The sequence below is a fragment of the Manis javanica genome, chromosome 2 (assembly GCF_040802235.1).
Source record: "Manis javanica isolate MJ-LG chromosome 2, MJ_LKY, whole genome shotgun sequence".
Lineage (NCBI taxonomy): Eukaryota > Metazoa > Chordata > Mammalia > Pholidota > Manidae > Manis > Manis javanica.
The window spans coordinates 186603603-186624168 of NC_133157.1; the positions used below are offsets into that span (position 1 = coordinate 186603603).

At 36.7% G+C, this 20566-nt stretch overlaps 1 protein-coding gene across 4 annotated transcripts in view; it reads right to left on the bottom strand.

The window, feature by feature from the left end:
* UBR5 (ubiquitin protein ligase E3 component n-recognin 5) overlaps window positions 1-20566 on the bottom strand; it is a 133119-nt gene that overhangs the window by 67346 nt on the left and 45207 nt on the right. For 3 of the 4 annotated variants that reach the window (XR_012128341.1, XM_036995290.2, XM_073229913.1), the window contains exons 6-13: window positions 15774-15963; window positions 13578-13737; window positions 12828-12977; window positions 10861-11072; window positions 3315-3431; window positions 3121-3231; window positions 2346-2500; window positions 1430-1547 (exon numbers count right to left, since the gene is read on the bottom strand). Coding sequence is in view for 3 of the 4 variants with exons in the window: in XM_036995290.2 (XP_036851185.1) it covers window positions 1430-1547; window positions 2346-2500; window positions 3121-3231; window positions 3315-3431; window positions 10861-11072; window positions 12828-12977; window positions 13578-13737; window positions 15774-15963 (1213 nt within the window). In the remaining variant the exon portion in view is untranslated. The remainder of the gene's footprint in view (window positions 1-1429; window positions 1548-2345; window positions 2501-3120; window positions 3232-3314; window positions 3432-10860; window positions 11073-12827; window positions 12978-13577; window positions 13738-15773; window positions 15964-20566) is intronic. The other variant, XM_073229914.1, reaches the window with a different exon arrangement.

Genomic DNA, 20566 nt, shown 5'->3' on the forward strand with positions numbered 1-20566 from the left:
CCTAGAAGAGAGAGAGCCATCCAAAGCAACTGACATAAATATGAAGTCTGAACAATAATATTCAAACTAGTGGGTAATCGTGGAAAACTTCCTAGTTCAAAGGTCAACAAAGGAGCCAGAACAAACTGTGGATAGGGCAAAAAAGCAGCCACAAACATAAAGAACAGGTACATTAAAGCTAAGTTTTGGAGAAAAGTAACAGCTAAAGTAGTGACTACTTTTTAAAAGACAGGGAATATAAGTGATACCACATTGGAATGACAGAAAAAAAAACAGAATTGAAAGGAAGTACTAGATAAGTACATTAGCACCACATTAAGTAATAAAAACTACCACTCACTTAAGTGTTAGGCATTATAAAGTCTTAAACATTCATTGCAGCATTTGCTATAATGAAAATAAGCATCAAGTTTTCTCCTGAAGATAAACTTCCATGAGTCTAATGAATTAGAAGTACTGTAACAATAGTTCTCAAGCTCTTCTGGTCTTAGTACCCTTTTCCCCTTTTGAATATTACTAAGGGCCTAAAAATCTTTTGTTTATGTGGGTCATATGTCATTGGTATTTAATGTATTAATAACTAAAATGGAGTAACTTTAAAATATTTAACAGTAATAAGCTTTGTGTTAATATAAACAATTGTTAGGAAAAACAACTATATTTTTTTTTTAAATCAGTGAGAGGAGGCATTTTTATTTACGTTTTTGTATCTCAATGTCTGATTTAAGAAAAGACAGCTGGATCCCATTTCTGCTTCTACATCCAGTTTGTTGTGGTATGTTACTTTGACTTAAATATATTGAGACAATTCAGCCTTACAGACATGTAATTGAGAAAAAAAGGACTCTGCAAACTCTGAATAGGTCAAGAAACCAGAAGGAGTTCTTGGACCACACTTTAAGAACCAATGGGGTATCAGAAAACTTACCACCTTCCATAAGATGGAGCCCAAAGCCATCTCAGAGCCAAAAAAATAAACTGGTGGTACACAGGGATTTGACAAAGCTTTCTGTGCCTCCTGCTCACAATATCCCCAGACAACAGTATCCTTCAAACTGCTCAGTTGAAACAATCACCTGGGATTTTTTGTTTGTTCAAACACAGTGATACCTGGGCCCTTCTACCAGACAAACTGAGTAAACATTTCAGGTATGGGGCTCCAGACTCTGCATTTAAGTACCAAATGATTCTCGAACCAGGCAAATCTCAGAACCTTGCCCCACAGGGAAACCTACCAACCCTGGGGCAGAATCTGTATGTTACTCTACTATTGGATAGAGTGATAAGGCACATACATGCTGCTGAAACCTAGTCCTTCAAATGAAATTCATGTATGAAACTGCTGATAGGGGAATGTCTTCCAGGGGAAGAAAGTGTTCTGGAAAATAAAACACTGTCCCTTAGGACTGCTTTAATTTTAATTACTTACCTGGGTACCAACAGTGATGTTCGGCATTGAAGAAATACCAGCACTAGATTTGGGCTTTTTATTTTTTGCTCTAGCTTTCTCTAACATTTTTTTCCTTTGACTAAAAGGGACTACACCCCTGAAAAGGAAAAGTATGAATTGATTAAATAAACAGCAAGGAAACCATTAACTAAATTTGAAATTATACATATAATTATTAGCATTTCTGATATATTCCTTCTCTAAAATTTTTGCTTCAGAATATTAACATGTACAACTTATTCTCAATCATAATTTGATCATAGGCTTAATACATAATTGGATCCATTTTTATTAAACCTTTAGGATTAAAATTTACAGGAAATTCATTTGATATTTTCTTCCAAGTAATTATATTTCATTAGTGGAGTCCCCCTATGCATTATTTGTCAATGCAAATTTAGTGTAACTCCTTAAAACATACAGAGAATACATTTAAAATCCTTTCAAACAGTAAAGAAATAAGGCACAGAATATTCATACAACGAAGTAATAACCTTTTAAAATTATATTTTAAGTAAAAAAATGCCCTATAACCTATGCTACCAATTATGTAAAAGCAAAGTTGATGTTTATTTTAAGGGGAACAAAAAAGATTAAAAATCCCAAAAATGTTAACAATAATTATTCTTTGGGTTGTAGGACTATAGACTATTTTGTTTCTACTTTTAAATTACAGAATCTCACCACCATTATAATCAGTAAGTATGCATTATTTCTCAATGTTCTTTTTTAAAGATTTTTCTTAATGTTACTTTGCTCCAAAGTGAAATTTCCCTCTCTATAAAGCATTATCTTTTGACTGACCACTTCATGTTGGTACTTCACTGCTCAGAGCTCCTACCTACGCACATAAAAGCATTCACAGCTAAGCAGCTCCCCTCCCTTTGGTACTCACCACCAATACAAACTGTTCTCCAACTGGGCACAGGTATAAAGGGCACAGCAGTGTAAAGACACAATCCGTTCTCCTTGAAGCTCTGAGTAACTCTGTGCAGTGTGCTCTAATTTAGAAGCCACAGAACTTAAAGTTTCATCCACCCATGTAGCAACCTGAAGAATAAAATATTAGAGGTTTAAGTAAGAACAAATAATCTTTCCAGAACGATTGTGGTCAAAACCAGGGTAAGGCATACATACTCTATGGACTGGAATTCTATAATGTTTTAAGCTAAACAGTAGAAAAATAATTTCAAAGGCTCTTCATATGACTAGAAACTAAAATATTTTTCATACAAATAAATCTAAGTAGCAGTTATTGAAATGACTGTCTAAAGCCATTTCTAAGGCATTAATCAAAAGTAAGCATTTGCTCCAGTATTTTTTAAAAGAATTTAGTAACTCTGAAGTCAAACTCATAACCTGAGGTATAATATTCATCCTCTACCTATCATAGCTTTATCAATATCTCTTCCTTTGTCAGCATTAATCTTGAATGTTTTCCTTTTCCTTTAAGTAAAAAGTTACCTCTAAAGTTTGATTATATAATATAGAGAAAAACCAGCAATAAAAAGATAATACACTGGATTACAATACTAAGGCTTGAGACACTTTGTATTTGTGGATCTAATTAGAAAGAGAAAATTAAAAGATGGAGAAGAGGCAGGGTAAAGGAAAAAAACACAAAAATTTAAGCATGAAATGTTTATCAGTCAATGCAAAGTGTTTCATACCTTGTTATTTTCTGTAGCTACGGTTGCTCTTATACTATTTGCAGACAGAAGGACTATCTTTTCATTGGTTAGCCCCAAAAATGTTGCTCGTGGATGATGTAATGAAGGATTCTTTGAAAGCAAAAGAAAAATGATTATCATTTGTATGTTGATATGTAGAGCTATTCGATGCAAATTTTAATATAATAAAATACCTGTGCATTTCTGTAAGGCTCAGATTCACTCCACTTCCACTGATAAAGTTCTCCTTTACTGCTGACAGCCAAAAGCTCAGAGTATAGAGCCCCAATACAGATGAATTTCGTTCCATCCTGAAAAGTAAAAATAATACAATGGTGTAAATATAACCATTGCCAAACCTAATGATTCAGATACGACACTTTGGTCACTACATCATATTTGGATTAATTATGTGAACAACACAAACCACAGCTATGCAAGAAGTCTTTAGCACAGCCTACCAGGCCCTCCACGATAGGCCCTGGCTCCCTCCCTGAACTCTCAGACCTCCAATCACTTGCCTGCTTCCTGCTCCTGCCAGAATCCCACCATGTGCTTGTTGTTCAAGGTGACTCAACTCCCTCTCCTCAATCAACCCTGCTCAAATGAGAACTTGTCTGGCCACGCTGTCTACAGAACCAGCATGCTGATATTCTACCTCTTCACTCTGTTTTCTTTTCAGTTCATAGCATTTCACAACTTGACACAATACTTGTTTCGCATATCCCACTCAAATACAAACTTAGTCTTTTTCACCACTGTATACTCAGTTCTCAGAACAGTACATATAGGCAGTGCTCAATAAATGTGTTGAATAAAAGAAAAAAAAGACAGAATAAGTAATTGAAGCAGGCGAAGTCAAGGGTCAAGACAGAAGATTCCTTCCGTTGCAGGCTTTTCCAAGCCACTGAAACAAATGTCTATGTTGTTTTTTTAAGGTAAAAGTTCATTTGTTTTTGAGGTGTTGCACATGCAATGAGTTGGAATGCAATTAAATTATAAAAAACTTGGATAATAAATGTAAATAAACATACTCAATGATATCATTTTTAAATATAAGACCAGTATGTTCAGAGTCCTAAAGTTACCTGCAAGTCTCACAGCAAAACCTGGCAACAACAGGTGCTAGGCTATACTTTTTGCTCTGGGTCTACACACTACTTCCTCTGCTTGCCCTGGAATTCTGGCTCCAGGTGTGCTAAACTAATGGTGCCACCTGGTTTTCTGTCAAATTCCAATTTTACCTGGTCAGATGGGTTACAGTCCTCAGCTAGAGCTGTAAAGTTGGCCAAGATATATAACATAATTAACGGGTTATTCCTGAATTGTAGAGAAACAACACTAATTTTAATCTTCTGTTTTACCAGTACCAGTCAACCCTACATTCAAGCACTTCTACAGAGGGAGACAGGAGAGAGATCAAATTTGAAATTCTCCAAGTTGGCACTTCCTCTCTTCCCTTGACCAGGGATAGGTGAAAACCAATGCCTTTCTCCATGGCTGCTGCATCCAATCTTAACATTTCTACCTCACACATCCTTCTTGACCTTTTGTTAAAAGGATGATGGAATCAGACCAAGTAAGTTCAAAGCCTGGATCCAGCATTTATTAAGGATGTAACTTCAGAAAAGTGTTGTAATTCCTCTGAACCCATTTCTTTACCTCTAAAATGGGTAATGTTATGCATGGGCTCGGGGGGAGTAAAAAACCAAATAAAGTAACATTTATAAAGTACACAGCAAGAGCCCAGCACAAATGCATGCTCAAATTCCTCTTTGATTACTCCACTCCCAACTTCATCTCCCATTCACCGAGCAAGCAGAAGCTTCCTATTTCTCCTTTTAGATTTAATGGAAAGACACCATTCCCCCACCTTTTCCTCCTATAACAATTTTTCTAGCAGCCTCCGAGCTGACTTAGTTTTTCCTATTCCTGCTTTCTCCCGCAATGCTAACAGTGCCCACCTCCTTAAAAACAATCAAAACAAAACCCCACTGGCGCTCACCCTGTCACTGCTGTAAAAACCCTGAAGGCTTCCTAATGACTACAGCACAACACCTGAACCCCTTGGCAAACTGACTAGGATCCTTTACAGTCCCACCCCATCCTGCTCTCCTCTACTCTCTACAACATGGCAGCAATTCCCAATTTCTCATTGTTCCACAAACTCCCCTGACCTTTCATGACCATAGGCCCTGCGCCTGGTATGTTCCCAACTGCCTGAATGTATCCCAATACACGCTTGTTTAACCCTAAAAATGCTGCTTATGTGTCATCTCCTCTGTGGAGTCTTTGCCGAATATTTCAGGTGGCATTAGTCATTCCTCACTCTGAACCCTTAGGCACAGTATTCACACCTTCAGTCTAGCACTGATCACACTGTGATTACATTGCATTACATGTGAATGTTTGTCTTCCCCACTAAATTCCCTTTGTGAGGGTCCATATCATAGCCACCTTTCCACTCCCACAGGCCAGTCAGGCACATGGCACAGAGTAAGAGTACACTGATAAATGAACAAACAAACAAATCTTGACTCCAGCTTCAATGAGTAAATGTTTTGCCAGAGCAGTACAATCCTGCACAAATCATCCCAATACCAGGAGCATGGCACACAAAGACCTCACAGAACTGGCTATTATCTCCTTCAAGCATGAGCCAATGGTCTCCAGGATGCTAAGTACTGAACAAGCTAAGTGAAAACTGGAAGGCCCCGAAAATCCATTCAGGACAAATGCGGATGGAAGACACAACCTGCAGCCAAAGGAAAATGACAGAAATAGCATGGACTGCTTCTTACCTGACTTAAGATTTGTATGCAGGGAAAATGACAGAAGTCACAAAAAGAGATCATATTTTAGCTCACTCATTTCATAATGTCATGCTTTTGTGTGAAAACAATGCTTTTATTGTGTGAATGAAATACTAACAGCTGCTACAGAGCAAGGTGGGGCCTGCTTCCACCCAGCTGGAGATGGTGGATATGTATGTTTCCTTAAAGATCAGTAGTTTGTAGCTCGCTCTATTTTTTAACAAAAATCAAATCATCAGAAGTTGAATCTAATCAGTAAATCTGCAACTGTCTAAAATACCGAAAACATTCTTCAACGAACTGGAAAAAATAGTTCTAAAATTCATATGGAACCACAAAAGACCCCAAATGGCCAAAGCAATCCTGAGAAGGAAGAATAAAGTGGGCGGGATCTCCCCTCCCAACTTCGAGCTCTACTACAAAGCCACAGTAATCAAGACAATTTGGTACCGGCACAAGAACAGAGCCACAGACTAGTGGAACAGAATAGAGACTCCAGATATTAACCCAAACAATTATAGTCAATTAATATACGATAAAGGAGCCATGGACATACAATGTGGAAATGACAGCCTCTTCAACAGCTTGTGTTGGCAAAACCAGACAGCTACATGTAAGAGAATGAAACTGGATCACTGTCTAACCCCATACACAAAAGTAAATCTGAAATGGATCGAAGACCTGAATGTAAGTCATGAAACCATAAAACTCTTAGAAAAAAACACAGGCAAAAGTCTCTTGGACATAAACATGAGCGACTTCTTCATGAACGTATCTCCCTGGACAAGAGAAACAAAAGCAAAAATGAACAAGTGGGACTTTATCAAGCTGAAAAGCTTCTGCACAGCAAAGGACACCATCAGTAGAACAAAAAGGCATCCTACAATATGGGAGAATATATTCATAAATGTCAGATCTGATAAAGGGTTGACATCCAAAATATATAAAGAGCCCACGCACCTCAACAAACAAAAAGCAAATAATCCAATTAAAAAATGGGCACAGGATCTGAACAGACACTTCTCCAAAGAAGAAAGTAAGATGGCCAACAGGCACATGAAAACATGCTCCACATCACTAATTATCAGAGAAATGCAAATTAAAACCACAATTAGATATCACCTCACACCAGTAATGATGGCCACCATCCAAAAGACAAACAACAAATGTTGGCGAGGTTGTGGAGAAAGGGGAACCCTCCTACACTGCTGGTGAGAATGTAAATTAGTTCAACCACTGTGGAAAGCAGTATGGAGGTTCCTCAAAAAAACTCAAAATAGATTTACCATTTGACCTAGGAATTCCACTCCTAGGAATTTACCCTAAGAATGCAGCAGCCCAGTTTGAAAAAGACATATCATGCATCCCTATGTTTACTGCAGCACTGTTTACAATAGCCAAGAAATGGAAGCAACCTAAGTGTCCATCAGTAGATGAATGGATAAAGAAGATGTGGTACATATACACAATGAAATATTATTCAGCCATAAGAAGAAAACAAATCCTACCATTTGCAATAACATGGATGGAGCTAGAGGGTATTTTGCTCAGTGAAATAAGTCAGGCGGAAAAAGACAAGTATCAAATGATTTCACTCACATGAGGAGTACAAGAACAAAGAAAAAAACTGAAGAAACAAAACAGCAGCAGACTCACAGAACCCAAAAATGGACCAACAGTCACCAAAGGGAAAGGGACTGGGGAGGATGGGTGGGAAGGGAGGGAAAAGGGGGAAAAAAGGGTTATTACTATTAGCAGACATAATGTAGGGGGGAGGGCATGGGGAGGGCTGTACAACACAGAGAAGAGAAGTAGTGATTCTATAGCATCTTACTATGCTGACGGACAGTGGCTGTAATGGGGTATGTGAGGGGGACTTGATGATGGAGGGAGTCTACTAAACACAATGTTGCTCATGTAATTGTTGATTAATGATACCAAAAAAAAATTGCAACTGTCTGAATAACAACAAACAGGTCATCAACCAAATTAGAAATCCCTTCCCGAAGGGAGACAGAAACCATTCAAAATATGATGGAAATTACCTAGTGGCCAACCTTAAAAAAAAATTCAAGGTCCAGAACAGTAAGGGACATACATGACAGTAAATTAACAATACTGACTTGCTGCAACAGTTCTGCTTCTTCATCACCAGCACACACTCTCAGCAAGCTCTTCTCTGAGAATTTCCTGAAAATAAAGTATGTGTGCATCCTTCAAATTGACAGCGTTTGTTTTGTTACAGGGCACAAAGTGACGTTTATGTGTTTCACTACAGCAGATTTACTTAGCATGGATTTCCATTTAATTTTTCTCCCTCCTCTCAACATTTATTACTTAGCTCTTATCTTTGCATTCTAATTTCAGCAGTCTTTGTTACTACAGTAGCTGCATTTTCCTCCCTTATAAGTTACTTTGATTCTTGTTGGAAGTAGGTTGGTATAAATTCATATATAGCTACAATTTATATGAATATTTATATGTATTCAGGAACACAGAACTCAACTTCTAGTCTGAGAAAAGTACATTTCAAGAATGACTGAGAAAAGAAAATGGAGCCATGTTAGAAAATCACCTAATGGAAAGATTTCATCTTCTCATCAAAGTAACTGTATTATCACAGTTATTTCCAGAAATATAAAATAAACAAAAATGGGGAGGGACACAAATGGGGAGGGGAGAGGAAGGGAGGATGGATGGGATATAAGCATAATAAGGAAATTGATATTTTTAGGTAAATTTATTCAGAAACCATTATAAACTTGGCTGGTTCACCTGTGAACATCAGGGACTTGGACTTCAAGGCACAGAGTTAGGTACAAATAGACTGCCTATCTGTGTATCACTTCGTATTATGCTAAATCATTATTGGAACGACGTGTTTTCTCCTTGCCCTCTCCACCGCCCTTCTCCACCTACATTTCCATCTCTGATCCAGCTTTCCCCAAAAATCTACTCCTCAGGAATCACTCTCCCCATTTTGGAGGCCAGTATGGTCCCACGTATGGCCTGTTTCTTCATGTGGCATTTAGCCTCTACCCCTGCATGACAATTTTGCATGTTACCCCAAAGTTACCTGAAGCTAAGACCTTTCTTCCCCTATTAGCTCCATGCATTCTTCTCCTGAGTGCAGCATTCAGGCTTGCGAACAGTCACCTCATGGCACTTGTTGAGAAATGATAATGCTTACCAGTTGGACTGGCCCTAAGCTATTTTCTTTCCCTGAACTGAAATTTTTGATGTCTAAATTTCAGTCATAAGCTAATAAAACGTGGTTCTTTTTCAATGATAGTATTTTAAAATAAGGTGTTTTAAGGGGGAAAAAAAGGCATAGGTACTTCAATATATTAGTTGACATTCCTCCTTTGTTCAATGGCTAAACCAACTAAGGAAGTAATACACTAAGTGGTCTGCACAGTGTCAAGATTTTGTGACTGTAATTCTCTCTGAAAATGAGCTGTATCTAAAACATGCCCATCAGTAAAAGCCAACAAAGAGTGGCAAAATCAAACAGAGGGTCTGCTAGCCAGGAAAAAAGCTTACAAACTTGTACTGTTCAAAAATACTTTCATTAACCAAATATAATACATGATAAGGAAACCTAGACTAACATATATGCAATGGCACTATTAAAATAGATACATGAATCCTCCAATACTTCTTGCCAGTATGAATTAGGCACAGTCCTGATATGATCCCAGCAAAATAAGCAGGATACAGAACAATGTATGAAAAAAGGAAGGACCCAATGGTTTAAATTACCTTGTATCATACAAAGTAAAAGTGAAACTTGGAACATTTCTAGTTTTATAGAAATAAGTAAGACAATGCAATTCAAGGAAAGTGTGTCAGCTGCCACGAAAACAGAACCACCTTTCACTTACGAAGAGACTGACTGAAATTCGTGTTTCTTCCTGCATTCAAGCTTTTCACATGAGCTGGAGCAGAGGAAAATAGATGAACATCAAAATTCACAATAACTAAGAAAAATCAATTCAGTAAGTTAAACATTTTCCTTTAATATCTTAATTCAAAATCAATGTCAAAGAAATAAAAGGGATCCTGATCAGAATCTCATTATCTGCTAGAGAATAGCCTCAAAGTTCTCATCTTCTTTTACTTTATTTCTACTTAAGGCAACTTCCTACCCAACTGGCTCCAGGAGTGAGACAAACAGGCACTCCAAAAAGAAGAGCAACAGCGTCTTGCTACAGGAGCTCCTCAAGACAGCCACCAGCCACTCCAGATGAGACCTACACACCACCAACAGGATGCACCCACTGTTCACTTGTGGTGGCGATGGATTTTCAGAGATTCAAATCAACTTAAAAATCCTGGATGCTTTCTAGATGCCAGTCACTGTGCTTTCCCTGAGGATGTACAGCAGAATTCCCCCAGTCCACTCCAGGTCAGCCTGCTTAAGTCTCCCATAGCATTTAGCACAGTGGGCCTCATGGAATCACTACCATGCAACAGGGCAGCTAACTAACCAAAGAAACACAGATCCCTCATCTTGCCCGGACTGCATCACTGCATCAATGCCTACAGACTGCCTGCACAAGCTTGAGTCCACCTGACATTACCAAACAAGTATCTACCAAGGGGTATGCCATCATTCACAGTGTAATCACCTCGAGAAGAGAAGCCAGAATGCTGATGTGTTATCTGGAACTACCATTCTGATTTCACTGAATTAATTCATCAGAAAAAAAATGAGCACCACTGAACCCACCTCATTAAGATGACTCATGTAGTAGTACCAAATGAAGATGCTTGTAATTTAAAACAAAATAAAAATATCATTTTTATGTCTTTTTTTCCTTTTTTATAATGGCAGTACAAAAATCCAAAATAAAACAGTAACTTCAGAGTAGAGGGTGGCCAGGAATCCATTGAAACAGAAAGGGTGGGAATTTTTTCCAAATACCTTATCAGGCCACCACTGTAAATCTTCTCCTAGAGATACTGGACTTTGAACAGGTGTGTTCTTCTTATCCAAGTTTGGCTCTCCTTCCTTGCTGGTAGAGCCCCTTTCATTATCAAATGAGGCTCCGTCAAGCCACCTTCGTTCACGTAAACGTAAAACGGATTCACGTTCACGCAACAGCTCAGAGTCTCTCTCTAAGGGAAGAAGGAGAACTGGTATGCAATTGGGTCACACCAGTGGGATAAAAGTAAGCCACTCTCTAGTAAAGACCCTTCAGGATGCACCTAACAGCAGTTTATCTACTCACAAAAATTTAATGTAAATGTTTATCTAATAAGCCTGACATGCAACATTCAAAACATTAACTCTTGACCTAGTATATTTTTAAGAACTATGTTGAGGGAGACTTTTTTGATTTCCAACTACATACTTTTAGAGCAGAATTGCTTTATTATAAAAAGGATATTTCTAATAGAGTTTAAAATTTTTGGCTTTCTTTAAAAATGTTTACCATAACAGTATCCATTAGAAACCATGCATAAGAATCTCAACACATTAGATAATGTACATATGTAAACCAAAAGTATTTCTTAGAAAGTCTTTTTTCTTCTTTTTAATGCACATACAGGGAAAAAATTTGAAAAGGTTTAAATACAAATCCATTAGCATCAACTATAAAATGTTTGATCATCCAAGCTCCTGTTAAAAGTAATTTCATATGCTGGATTTTTATGGATAAGTTTTCTTTTCAATTTTTTGAGAAACAAGACAGACTTTTTTTTAGACTCTTTATAGAAAGATTTCCCTACAAAAATGCTTCTCCTGCAAATTGACATTCAAATTCTTTAAAGCCAGTTTTTTCCAATTTGCTCAAACATTATTTTTTTCAATAGGAAATCAAAATGTACTGCCCAAAACTTGGATAAGAAGGATTAAAAACAGTATTAATTTGAACCATATGAAACTGACATCCACACACGTCAAAAATGATCAAGTATCAGCAATTTCAAGTGGTTCAAACTAGAAGTAATAATACCTACATAGAAAGACCTAAGGAAATGCAAAAGGGAGATTAAGGAGTTGTGTTAGATATTATTTGAAATTGCAATACTTGATGCATTTAAGACAGTAAAGTCTACATTTATTTTTTTTTAATTGTTAAGCTGTTTTATTAATAGGTTCAGTATATTTAAAGATCATAGGTTTGTTATTTTTAAACTCTGCTTTTAAGTACTAGGTATTTTCATCAAGGTTTTAAAATAACATGGCATCTTTTCCAGGTTACTAATGATCAATAAATAATATAGCTGATTCTTGTCTGTTACTTCAATCAAGCAGTTTTACAAAATGGACAGTAAACTACTGACTTAAGTTAAAAAAGCAAGATAAATCTATACCAACATATACTACACAAGACTATACAGAGAAAGTCTTATATATTTATGATTTCAAACTCTTTCTTTCTAACCTCTATTATGTACTGCATCTTGTAAGGTTTCAAACTTTTGAAAATAGCATTTGAATAAGCTAAACATTTCTATATATTTATTATTGGCCAATCCCATTCCAATCAACTTTTCCATATTTCACCCTTCCATTTAACCTGGATTTAAAAATGAACACAATATCTTAATCAAGTAAACTAAAGAGACTTGTTTTCTGAATGCTGCATGTCACTGTAAAGTAGAATTCTGCTTTTAGTTCAGAATCCATATTTCTAATTAAAAATATAGTTAGGTAAATCATAACCCTTGAAAGTATTCCACAATGTAGGTCAGACCATCTCTAAATTACTATTTGTGGCTCTTCAAAATCAACAATAACTAGTTTTAATGACAAAGCATCTAAAAACACTAACAAGTAATGATTTCATCTATTTTTAATATTAAAACTGCAGAAGCAGTGAATTCTACCACTGAGTTTCCACACAGCCAGCCAACGAGCATAGCGAGATAAGGCAAAATTACCTCGAGATGAGCCTAGCCGGGAAAGCGATGAACGTCGAAAAGAAGGGTAACCAAAATAGCTAATATCTTCAGAAAACATGGCATCTGCATCAATAATGACACTTGGGTGGGCAGAATGAATGTCAGCATCAAGAAGAGACATTAGATCTTCTATAAACAGAAACAAATATCAATAAGGCAGAGATAAAAAAAACACCTGCAAACCATTGAAAAGTCACTGAAAGTTAAAAGAGATAAAATCAGGACTGACTACTGACATAACCTGGGAAAAGAGCATTAACTTCCTAGCAAATAAAGTTAAACATTATTAAAAATTTTAAGGAACCTGAAATACACGTTTTTAACACTTGGGCTACCTACTAAATAATCACAAGAAAAGAGGATTTCTTCTTACGATATGTGTGACCATCACTGACAACACAGTCAGAATCCAAAGGCAGTTCAGTTATTACTACACATTCAGTAATAAGGGCATCAAAAAATAACATTCCAGGGTCACCTTGCCAGCCAGTGATAAGAGCCATGCACACACATGCATGCCTTTTACTGGGACCAAACAAAAGTCCACTAGGCAAAAACATGCCCCCATTTCCCCTTAAAAAGAATTTTACAAGTGAATCAGGTATCAGAGTGAAAAAATATCTATCACCTTGGAAGGAATAATCCATTGTACTTTAAAATTCCATTCCCTAGTCAAAAAAAAAAACCTCTCTCCAGACATGAGAAAGCCATTGACGGTGATCCACCAACCTCCAGGCAAATAAGATTCACTGGCTGTATCATCCCCATCATCTCCATCTTCATCATCCCGGCTAAGTAAATTATTTACAGCAAGGTTTACATCAAGATTTGTTCGCTGAAGTTCTCGAATAATGACACTTCTGGATTTGCCTTGTAAAACGACTTGGGCCTAAAATAAAAAACAAGTAAGAGTGCTATGCTTCTCTCAATTAAAATCTTTATCAAAATTATCTTTCTATAATCAATACAGAGAAGCAGTACTTCACAATTCACAGCATGAGTCACAACTACAGCCCACTATACTCAGCTAAACCTCACGTTGGCCTGTTATCTTTCTTTTATTTTTTATTTTTTCTTAAGGTATTGTTGATATACACTTATGAAGGTTTCACATGACAAAACAATGTGGTTACTACATTTACAAATATTATCAAGTCCCCCCATACCCCAATGCAGTCACTGTCCATCAGTGCAGCAAGATGCCACAGATTCACTGTTTGCCTTCTCTGTGCTATACTGTTTTCCCCGTGACTTCCTACACCATGTGTACTAAACATAATATCCCTCAATCCCCTTCTCTCTCCATCCCAACTCGCCCTCCCACACCCCTTCCCTTTGGTAACCACTAGTCCCTTCTTGGAGTGTGTGAGTCTGCTGCTATTTAGTTCCTTCAGTTTTGCTTCGTTGCTATACTCCACAAATGAGGGAAATCATTTGGCACTTGCCTTTCTCCACCTGGCTTATTTCACTGAGCATAATATCCCCCAGCTCCACCCATGTTGTTGCAAATGGTAGGATTTGTTTCTCTCTTATGCCCGAACAGTATTCCATTGTATATATGTACCACATTTTCTTTACCCATTCATCTACTGATGAACACTTAGGTTGCTTCCATTATCTTGGCTATTATAAATAGTGCTGCGATAAACATAGGGGTGCATATGTCTTTTTGAGTCTGAGAAGTTGTATTCTTTGCATGAATTCCAAGGAGTGGGACTCCTGGGTCAAACGGTATTTATATTTTTAGTTTTTTGAGGAACCTCCATACTGCTTTCCACAATGGTTGAACTAGCCTAGTTTACATTCCCACCAGCAGTGTAGGAGTGTTCCCCTTTCTCCGCATCCTCACCAGCATTTGTTCTTAGTCTTTTCGATGCTGGCTATCCTTACTGGTGTGAGGCGATATCTCATTGTGGTTTTAATTTGCATTTCCCTGATGATTAGTGATGTGGAGCATCTTTTCATGTGTCTGTTGGTCATCTGAATTTCTTCTTTGGAGAACTGTTTCTTCATATCCTCTGCCCATTTTTTAATCAGGTTATTTTCTCTTTGGGTGTTGAGACGTGTAAGTTCTTTATATATTTTGGATGTTAACCCCTTGTCAGATATGTTATTTACAAATATATTCTCCCATACCACAGGATGCCTTTTTGTTCTATTGATGGTGTCCTTTGCCATACAGAAACTTTTTAGTTTGGTCTAGTCCCATGAGTTCATTTTTGCTTTTGTTTCCCTTGCTCAAGGAGATGTGTTCAGGAAGAAGTTGCTCATGCTTATATTCAGGAGATTTTTGCCTATGTTTTCTTCTAAGTTTTATGGTTTCATGACTTACATTCAGGTCTTTGATCCATTTCAAGTTAACTTTTGTGTATGGGGTTAGACAATAATCCAGTTTCATTCTCTTGCATGTAGCTGTCCAGTTTTGCCAACACCAGCTGTAGAAGAGGCTGTCATTTCCCTATTGTATGTGCATGGTTCCTTTATTTTATATTAATTTACCACATATGGTGGGGTTTATATCAAGGCTCTCAGGTCTGTTCCATTGGTCTATGGGTCTGTTCTTGTGCCAGTTCCAAATTGTCTTGATTACTGTGGCTTTGTAGTAGTGCTTGAAGTTGGGGAGCATAATCCCTCCAGCTTTATTCTTCCTTCTCAGGATAACTTTGACTATTCGGGGTTTTTTTGTGATTCCATATGAATTTCAGAACAATTTGTTCCAGTTCATTGAAGAATGCTATTGGTACTTTGACAGGAACTGCATTGAATCTGTAGATTGCTTTAGGCACAATGGCCATTTTGACAATATTAATTCTTCCTATTGATGAGCACGGGATGTGTTTCCAATTATTGGTATCTTCTTTAATTTCTCTCATGATTGTCTTGTTGACCTTTTATCTTACATTAAGTGTTCTACAAGAGCCGTACCTGGGAAATCAGCTCCTCCGGAATGACGGATGCTGGAATTACTGGCTGTGGCTGACTGCCCAGAAGCCCAGACCCTCGGTCCCTTCCTGTCCGAATAACTCGGGTCTGTCGGCGAGAATCTCGAGCTCCAGCAGATGACCTACCAGAAGATCCTCCTCCACTTCCACCTACTCCAGAACTCCAGCGACTTCTAAATATTGGAGAATTTACAGAATTAGCATTTTAAACAATCATTCTGAAAAGAATACTTTGGTCTCATTTTCACTCCTCTAAGCTAAGATAAAGCTATTTGTCTAACATATTTTATAGTATTTTGACATAACAAAGTAACAGAACTGAGCTTTAAAATAATTCATTTTTGGAAAGCTAAGTATCATACTTTTACATCTTTTGAAATAATTTTTTAAAGACCCTCATACCAGATATTTCTAGTCACATTTCTAAAATGAGTTATAGAACACATCCAGTCTTTGCAAGAAAGACCCATTAAACATAACTACCAACAATCTGATACACAAGAGGTAGAACTCTTTTTAAGACTGGGTTTAAGATTCAAAGTTCTTTGCCTGGAATAAAATATTGATTTGCAAAGATATTAGTTTATTAATATTTAGCACTATTAACCACCTTGGCCAAGTAGATGCCACTATTTAATACATTCATAATTTTCTCTAAAGTACAAGAAAACAACTTGGAAAGGGCACGACATCTACATCTTTACTTATTGCCCCAATCATGAGAATTAAGAATCCCCAAATCAAGTAAGCTAGATAACCAACCACACAATGACTGCTTTTCTGCATTCAGTCAGATCTTTTAAAAAATGGTCATATAAATCACATAAACCTTATAAATTATGACAGTGCCAGTCCTCTTTAAAATTAATCTAATACTCTGAACCAATCTAGAAAGAGGTACTTTACTCCCAATACTTCTTCACTGCAGTTGTCTAAAAGCTAAAACCTTCAACCTCCCACTGCAAACCGATCTGGTGCAGATTTGATTTTCCAAGCCTTCCTTTTCTTTCCCTGAAAAATGTTTGAATATATTAACCAGTAACAATTCCCAAACAACTATACAACAAATTCTGGGTCTCTCATCTCACTTAATTGGAAAGCTCAACCTCTGTCTTAGCAAACAAAAAACTTTGTAAATAGTTTCCTCAGTACAATGGAAAAAAAATATTTCCAAGAAACCTGGTATCATCCTTTTTAGAGCCTTTCTGCACTTGTTGATGTACTCTATCAATTCATGTTTATGTGGATTCTCTACCTACAGCCTAAGAACTGCCCAAGATAATTTTAGAAAAAAATAATATTATGCATTTGAAAGGCGGCAGTATAAAACATCACTTAATTTCAGCTATGTAGCAAGACATTCATAAATGTAATGATAAAGAACTATTCACAGACCTCCCCTACTCCCCCAAAAAAACCCACACACACAAACGAGCATTAAAAGTACAGGACATTGACAAAAAGGAAATTAAGTAAGTAATTCCATTTTCAATAGCATCAAAGAGAGTATTTAGGAATACATCTAAACAAGGAGGAAAGACAGAAAACTACCAAACACAGCTTAAAATATTAAAAACACAAATAAATGGGAACACATCCCATGTTTGTGGAATGGAAATCTTAATATTATTTATATGTCTATACAACCCACACCAGTCTACAAATTCACTGCAATTCATATCAAAATTCCAATCAAAAATAGAAAAATTCATCTTAAAATTCATGTGGAATCTCAGGAGACCCAAAATAGCCAACACAATTCTGAAAAAGAACAAAAAAACTGGAGGACTCACACTTTTTTATTTCAAAAATTATTATTACAAAGCTACTGTAACTAAAATAGTGTGGTACTAGCATGAAGACAAACAGAATAATGGAATGGACTAGAGAGCCTAGAAATAAAACTGATATACAGGGTCAAAAAAATCTTCAACAAGGGCACCAAAACTACCCGATGGGGAAATGACCATGTCTTCAACAAATTATGGGAAAAATTGGATCCCCCATGCAAAAGAATGAAACCGAACACTTACCTTACACCATATGCAAAAATTAATTTAAAAATGGATCAACACAAAGGATGTGAACAATTATTTCTTCCAAGATTATATGCAAATGGCCAAAAAGCACATGAAAATATGCTCAACATCACTAATCATCAGAGAAATGCAAATCAAAACCATAGTAAGATAGCCCTCACACCAATTAGAATGGCTACTATCCAAAAAAAAAAGAAAATTACAAGTATGCACAGGGCAGTGTAGAAACTGGAACCCTCATGCACTGTTGGGTGGGATTGTAAAATGGTGTAGTGCTATGGAATACAGTATGGAGGTTCCTCACAAATTAAAAACAGAACTGCCATATAACCAAGCAATCCCAGTTCTGGATATATATATACCCAAGAGAATTGAAAGCAGAGTCTCGAAGAGGTACTGGCAAGCCCATGGTCATAGCAGCACCATTCACAATAGCCAAGAAGTGAAAATAAACTAAATGTGCATCAAAGGATGGATGTATAAACAAAATATGGTGTATACATGCACTGAAATATTACTCAGCCCTAAAAAAGAAGGAAATCCTTGCTCCACATGAACTTTAAAGATTTTATGCTAAGTGAAATAAGCCAGTCACAAAAAGACAAGTACTATATAATTCCAGTTGTATGTGGAATCTAAAGCTTTATGTATCTAAAGGATTCACAAAACAAAGTAAAATGATGGTTGCCTTTGTTAAAGGGAAGCTGTTTAATGAGTATAAAATAAAGTTTCAGTTTTGCATGATAAGAAAGTTCTGGAAATCTGTTTGACAACAATTTGAATATACTTAATACTACTGAACTATGTACTTAAAAACAGTTAACACCGTCCATTTTATGTTATGTGATTTTTACCATGATTAAAAAAATAAAGCCATGTGCTATCAAAGACAGCAATATTTTACCAAGTAGATATGTTTTCAAGTTATACATATGCACTGTGACTGTTAAGAAACAGAAAATAATATAGGATCAATCAAACATATCACTAGGTATTCAAATCAGCATTTCTACTTCATGGTTTTCTGTAAGTTGTAAAAAACTAATTCTTTCAGGTGGAACTACTCTTAAAACTTTTAAACATTCAAAAGGTAAATGTACTACTTCAACTTGAAAAGAGGGGGAACCACACTGAAGAGTCTTAAAAAACGACATAATTAATGACTATACGTCCCAGTTTGCCTGAGACTGTGCCATTTGAAGCCTAATTATTCATTTCATCAGCCTAATTATTAATTTCACTCCAAAATGTCCCAGCTTGGACAACAAATTATATTGCTAATATAGATATGTGGGATGACTTATTTCCATCAAGGCATGCATACCTTTTTCCCCCCAAGCAAATAGTGCTAGAACTTGATCAGATATACCTTCCAGTACACACACCTCCTGGGCAGACATTAACAGTATTACAAACTCAAATCTCTACACGGAACAGAAAGATTATGCAATTAAGTGAAGTCAAGATGACAGGAAGAGTGGAGAGTACCAACCTATCTAAAACAGTTGAGTTCACTGCTGGATTAATCATCTAAACACCACTGTTGCCAATTTGCAATCTATGCTACATAAACTCTCAACTGAGGTTAGTTGAAAGACAAATATCAAAAATCTCTCTGGCTTGCCCATTAGTCTGACTATCACCAGGACTATTCACACCCCACTCACACCCACTCGGCAGGGTTCCTTCCATCAGAATCCACCCTACCAGTCTCACTACCTCGACTGCTTCTGAACAGTAACTAGCTTGCTATCTAGAGAAACAGTACTGTGTTAAACTAAGCATACACTAACAGGCTCATCAGTGGTTACAAAAGACAATATTAGAATTAGTGATTCTTTTTTCTGCAATTATAGGGAGCTATGTAACTTTCAATGTTAAACTCAAAAATACTGGGACAACTAGTTTCTACTCGCTATACTTTTATCAAATTAATCCTGTAAGTTTGATCCTATTATATGGTGCTCAAGATAACAGAATTAACTCAAAACCAATTGATGAAATCATACATGCTATGGAATTAGTCCACAGCTTGCAAACTTAAAGCCCATGGGCCAAGTCTTGTCCATATACCTGGCTGGCTGGTTAAAAAATACATGTGGATCACCAAAGATAAGGAAAGTCTGAGCAACTGTCACAGTCAAGAGCAGCCTAAGGAGAAGTGATGACTAAATGTAATGTGATATGCTGGAACAGAAAAAGAACATTAGGAAAAACTGAAAGAAAATGTGAATAACCTATAGCTTTCAGTCCATAATAATGTGTCAATATACATTAATTATAAAAAAAAAAGTACCATGCTAATGTTAAATATTAGTAACAGTAGAAACTAGGTATGGAGTGTATTAGTAGTCTCAGTACTAGCTTTGTAATTTTTCTGTCAATCTAAAACTGTCTTAAAATAAAGTTCATTTAAATGCATATACACATCTACACAGATTCATGCACGCACACACACTATATATGCTTGGTATGTGTATGCCTGTCTATATGTGTATATTTATTTCCATGAAGATATTAGTTAGTTCCAACATTTAAATCAGGAGATTTCACATAAAAACCCTCAGGACAAAAAGGTGGATTGGGAGGTGGAGAGGTTTGCATTTGGCAACAAAACCTTATGTTCTCCTATGGGAACAATCAGCTGATCAGCTACATACTTTAAAAATGGGCATCCACTTAGAGCCCTACTATCTAACCCACCAAGCTAGCAGCTTCAACAACTTTTAATTACAAT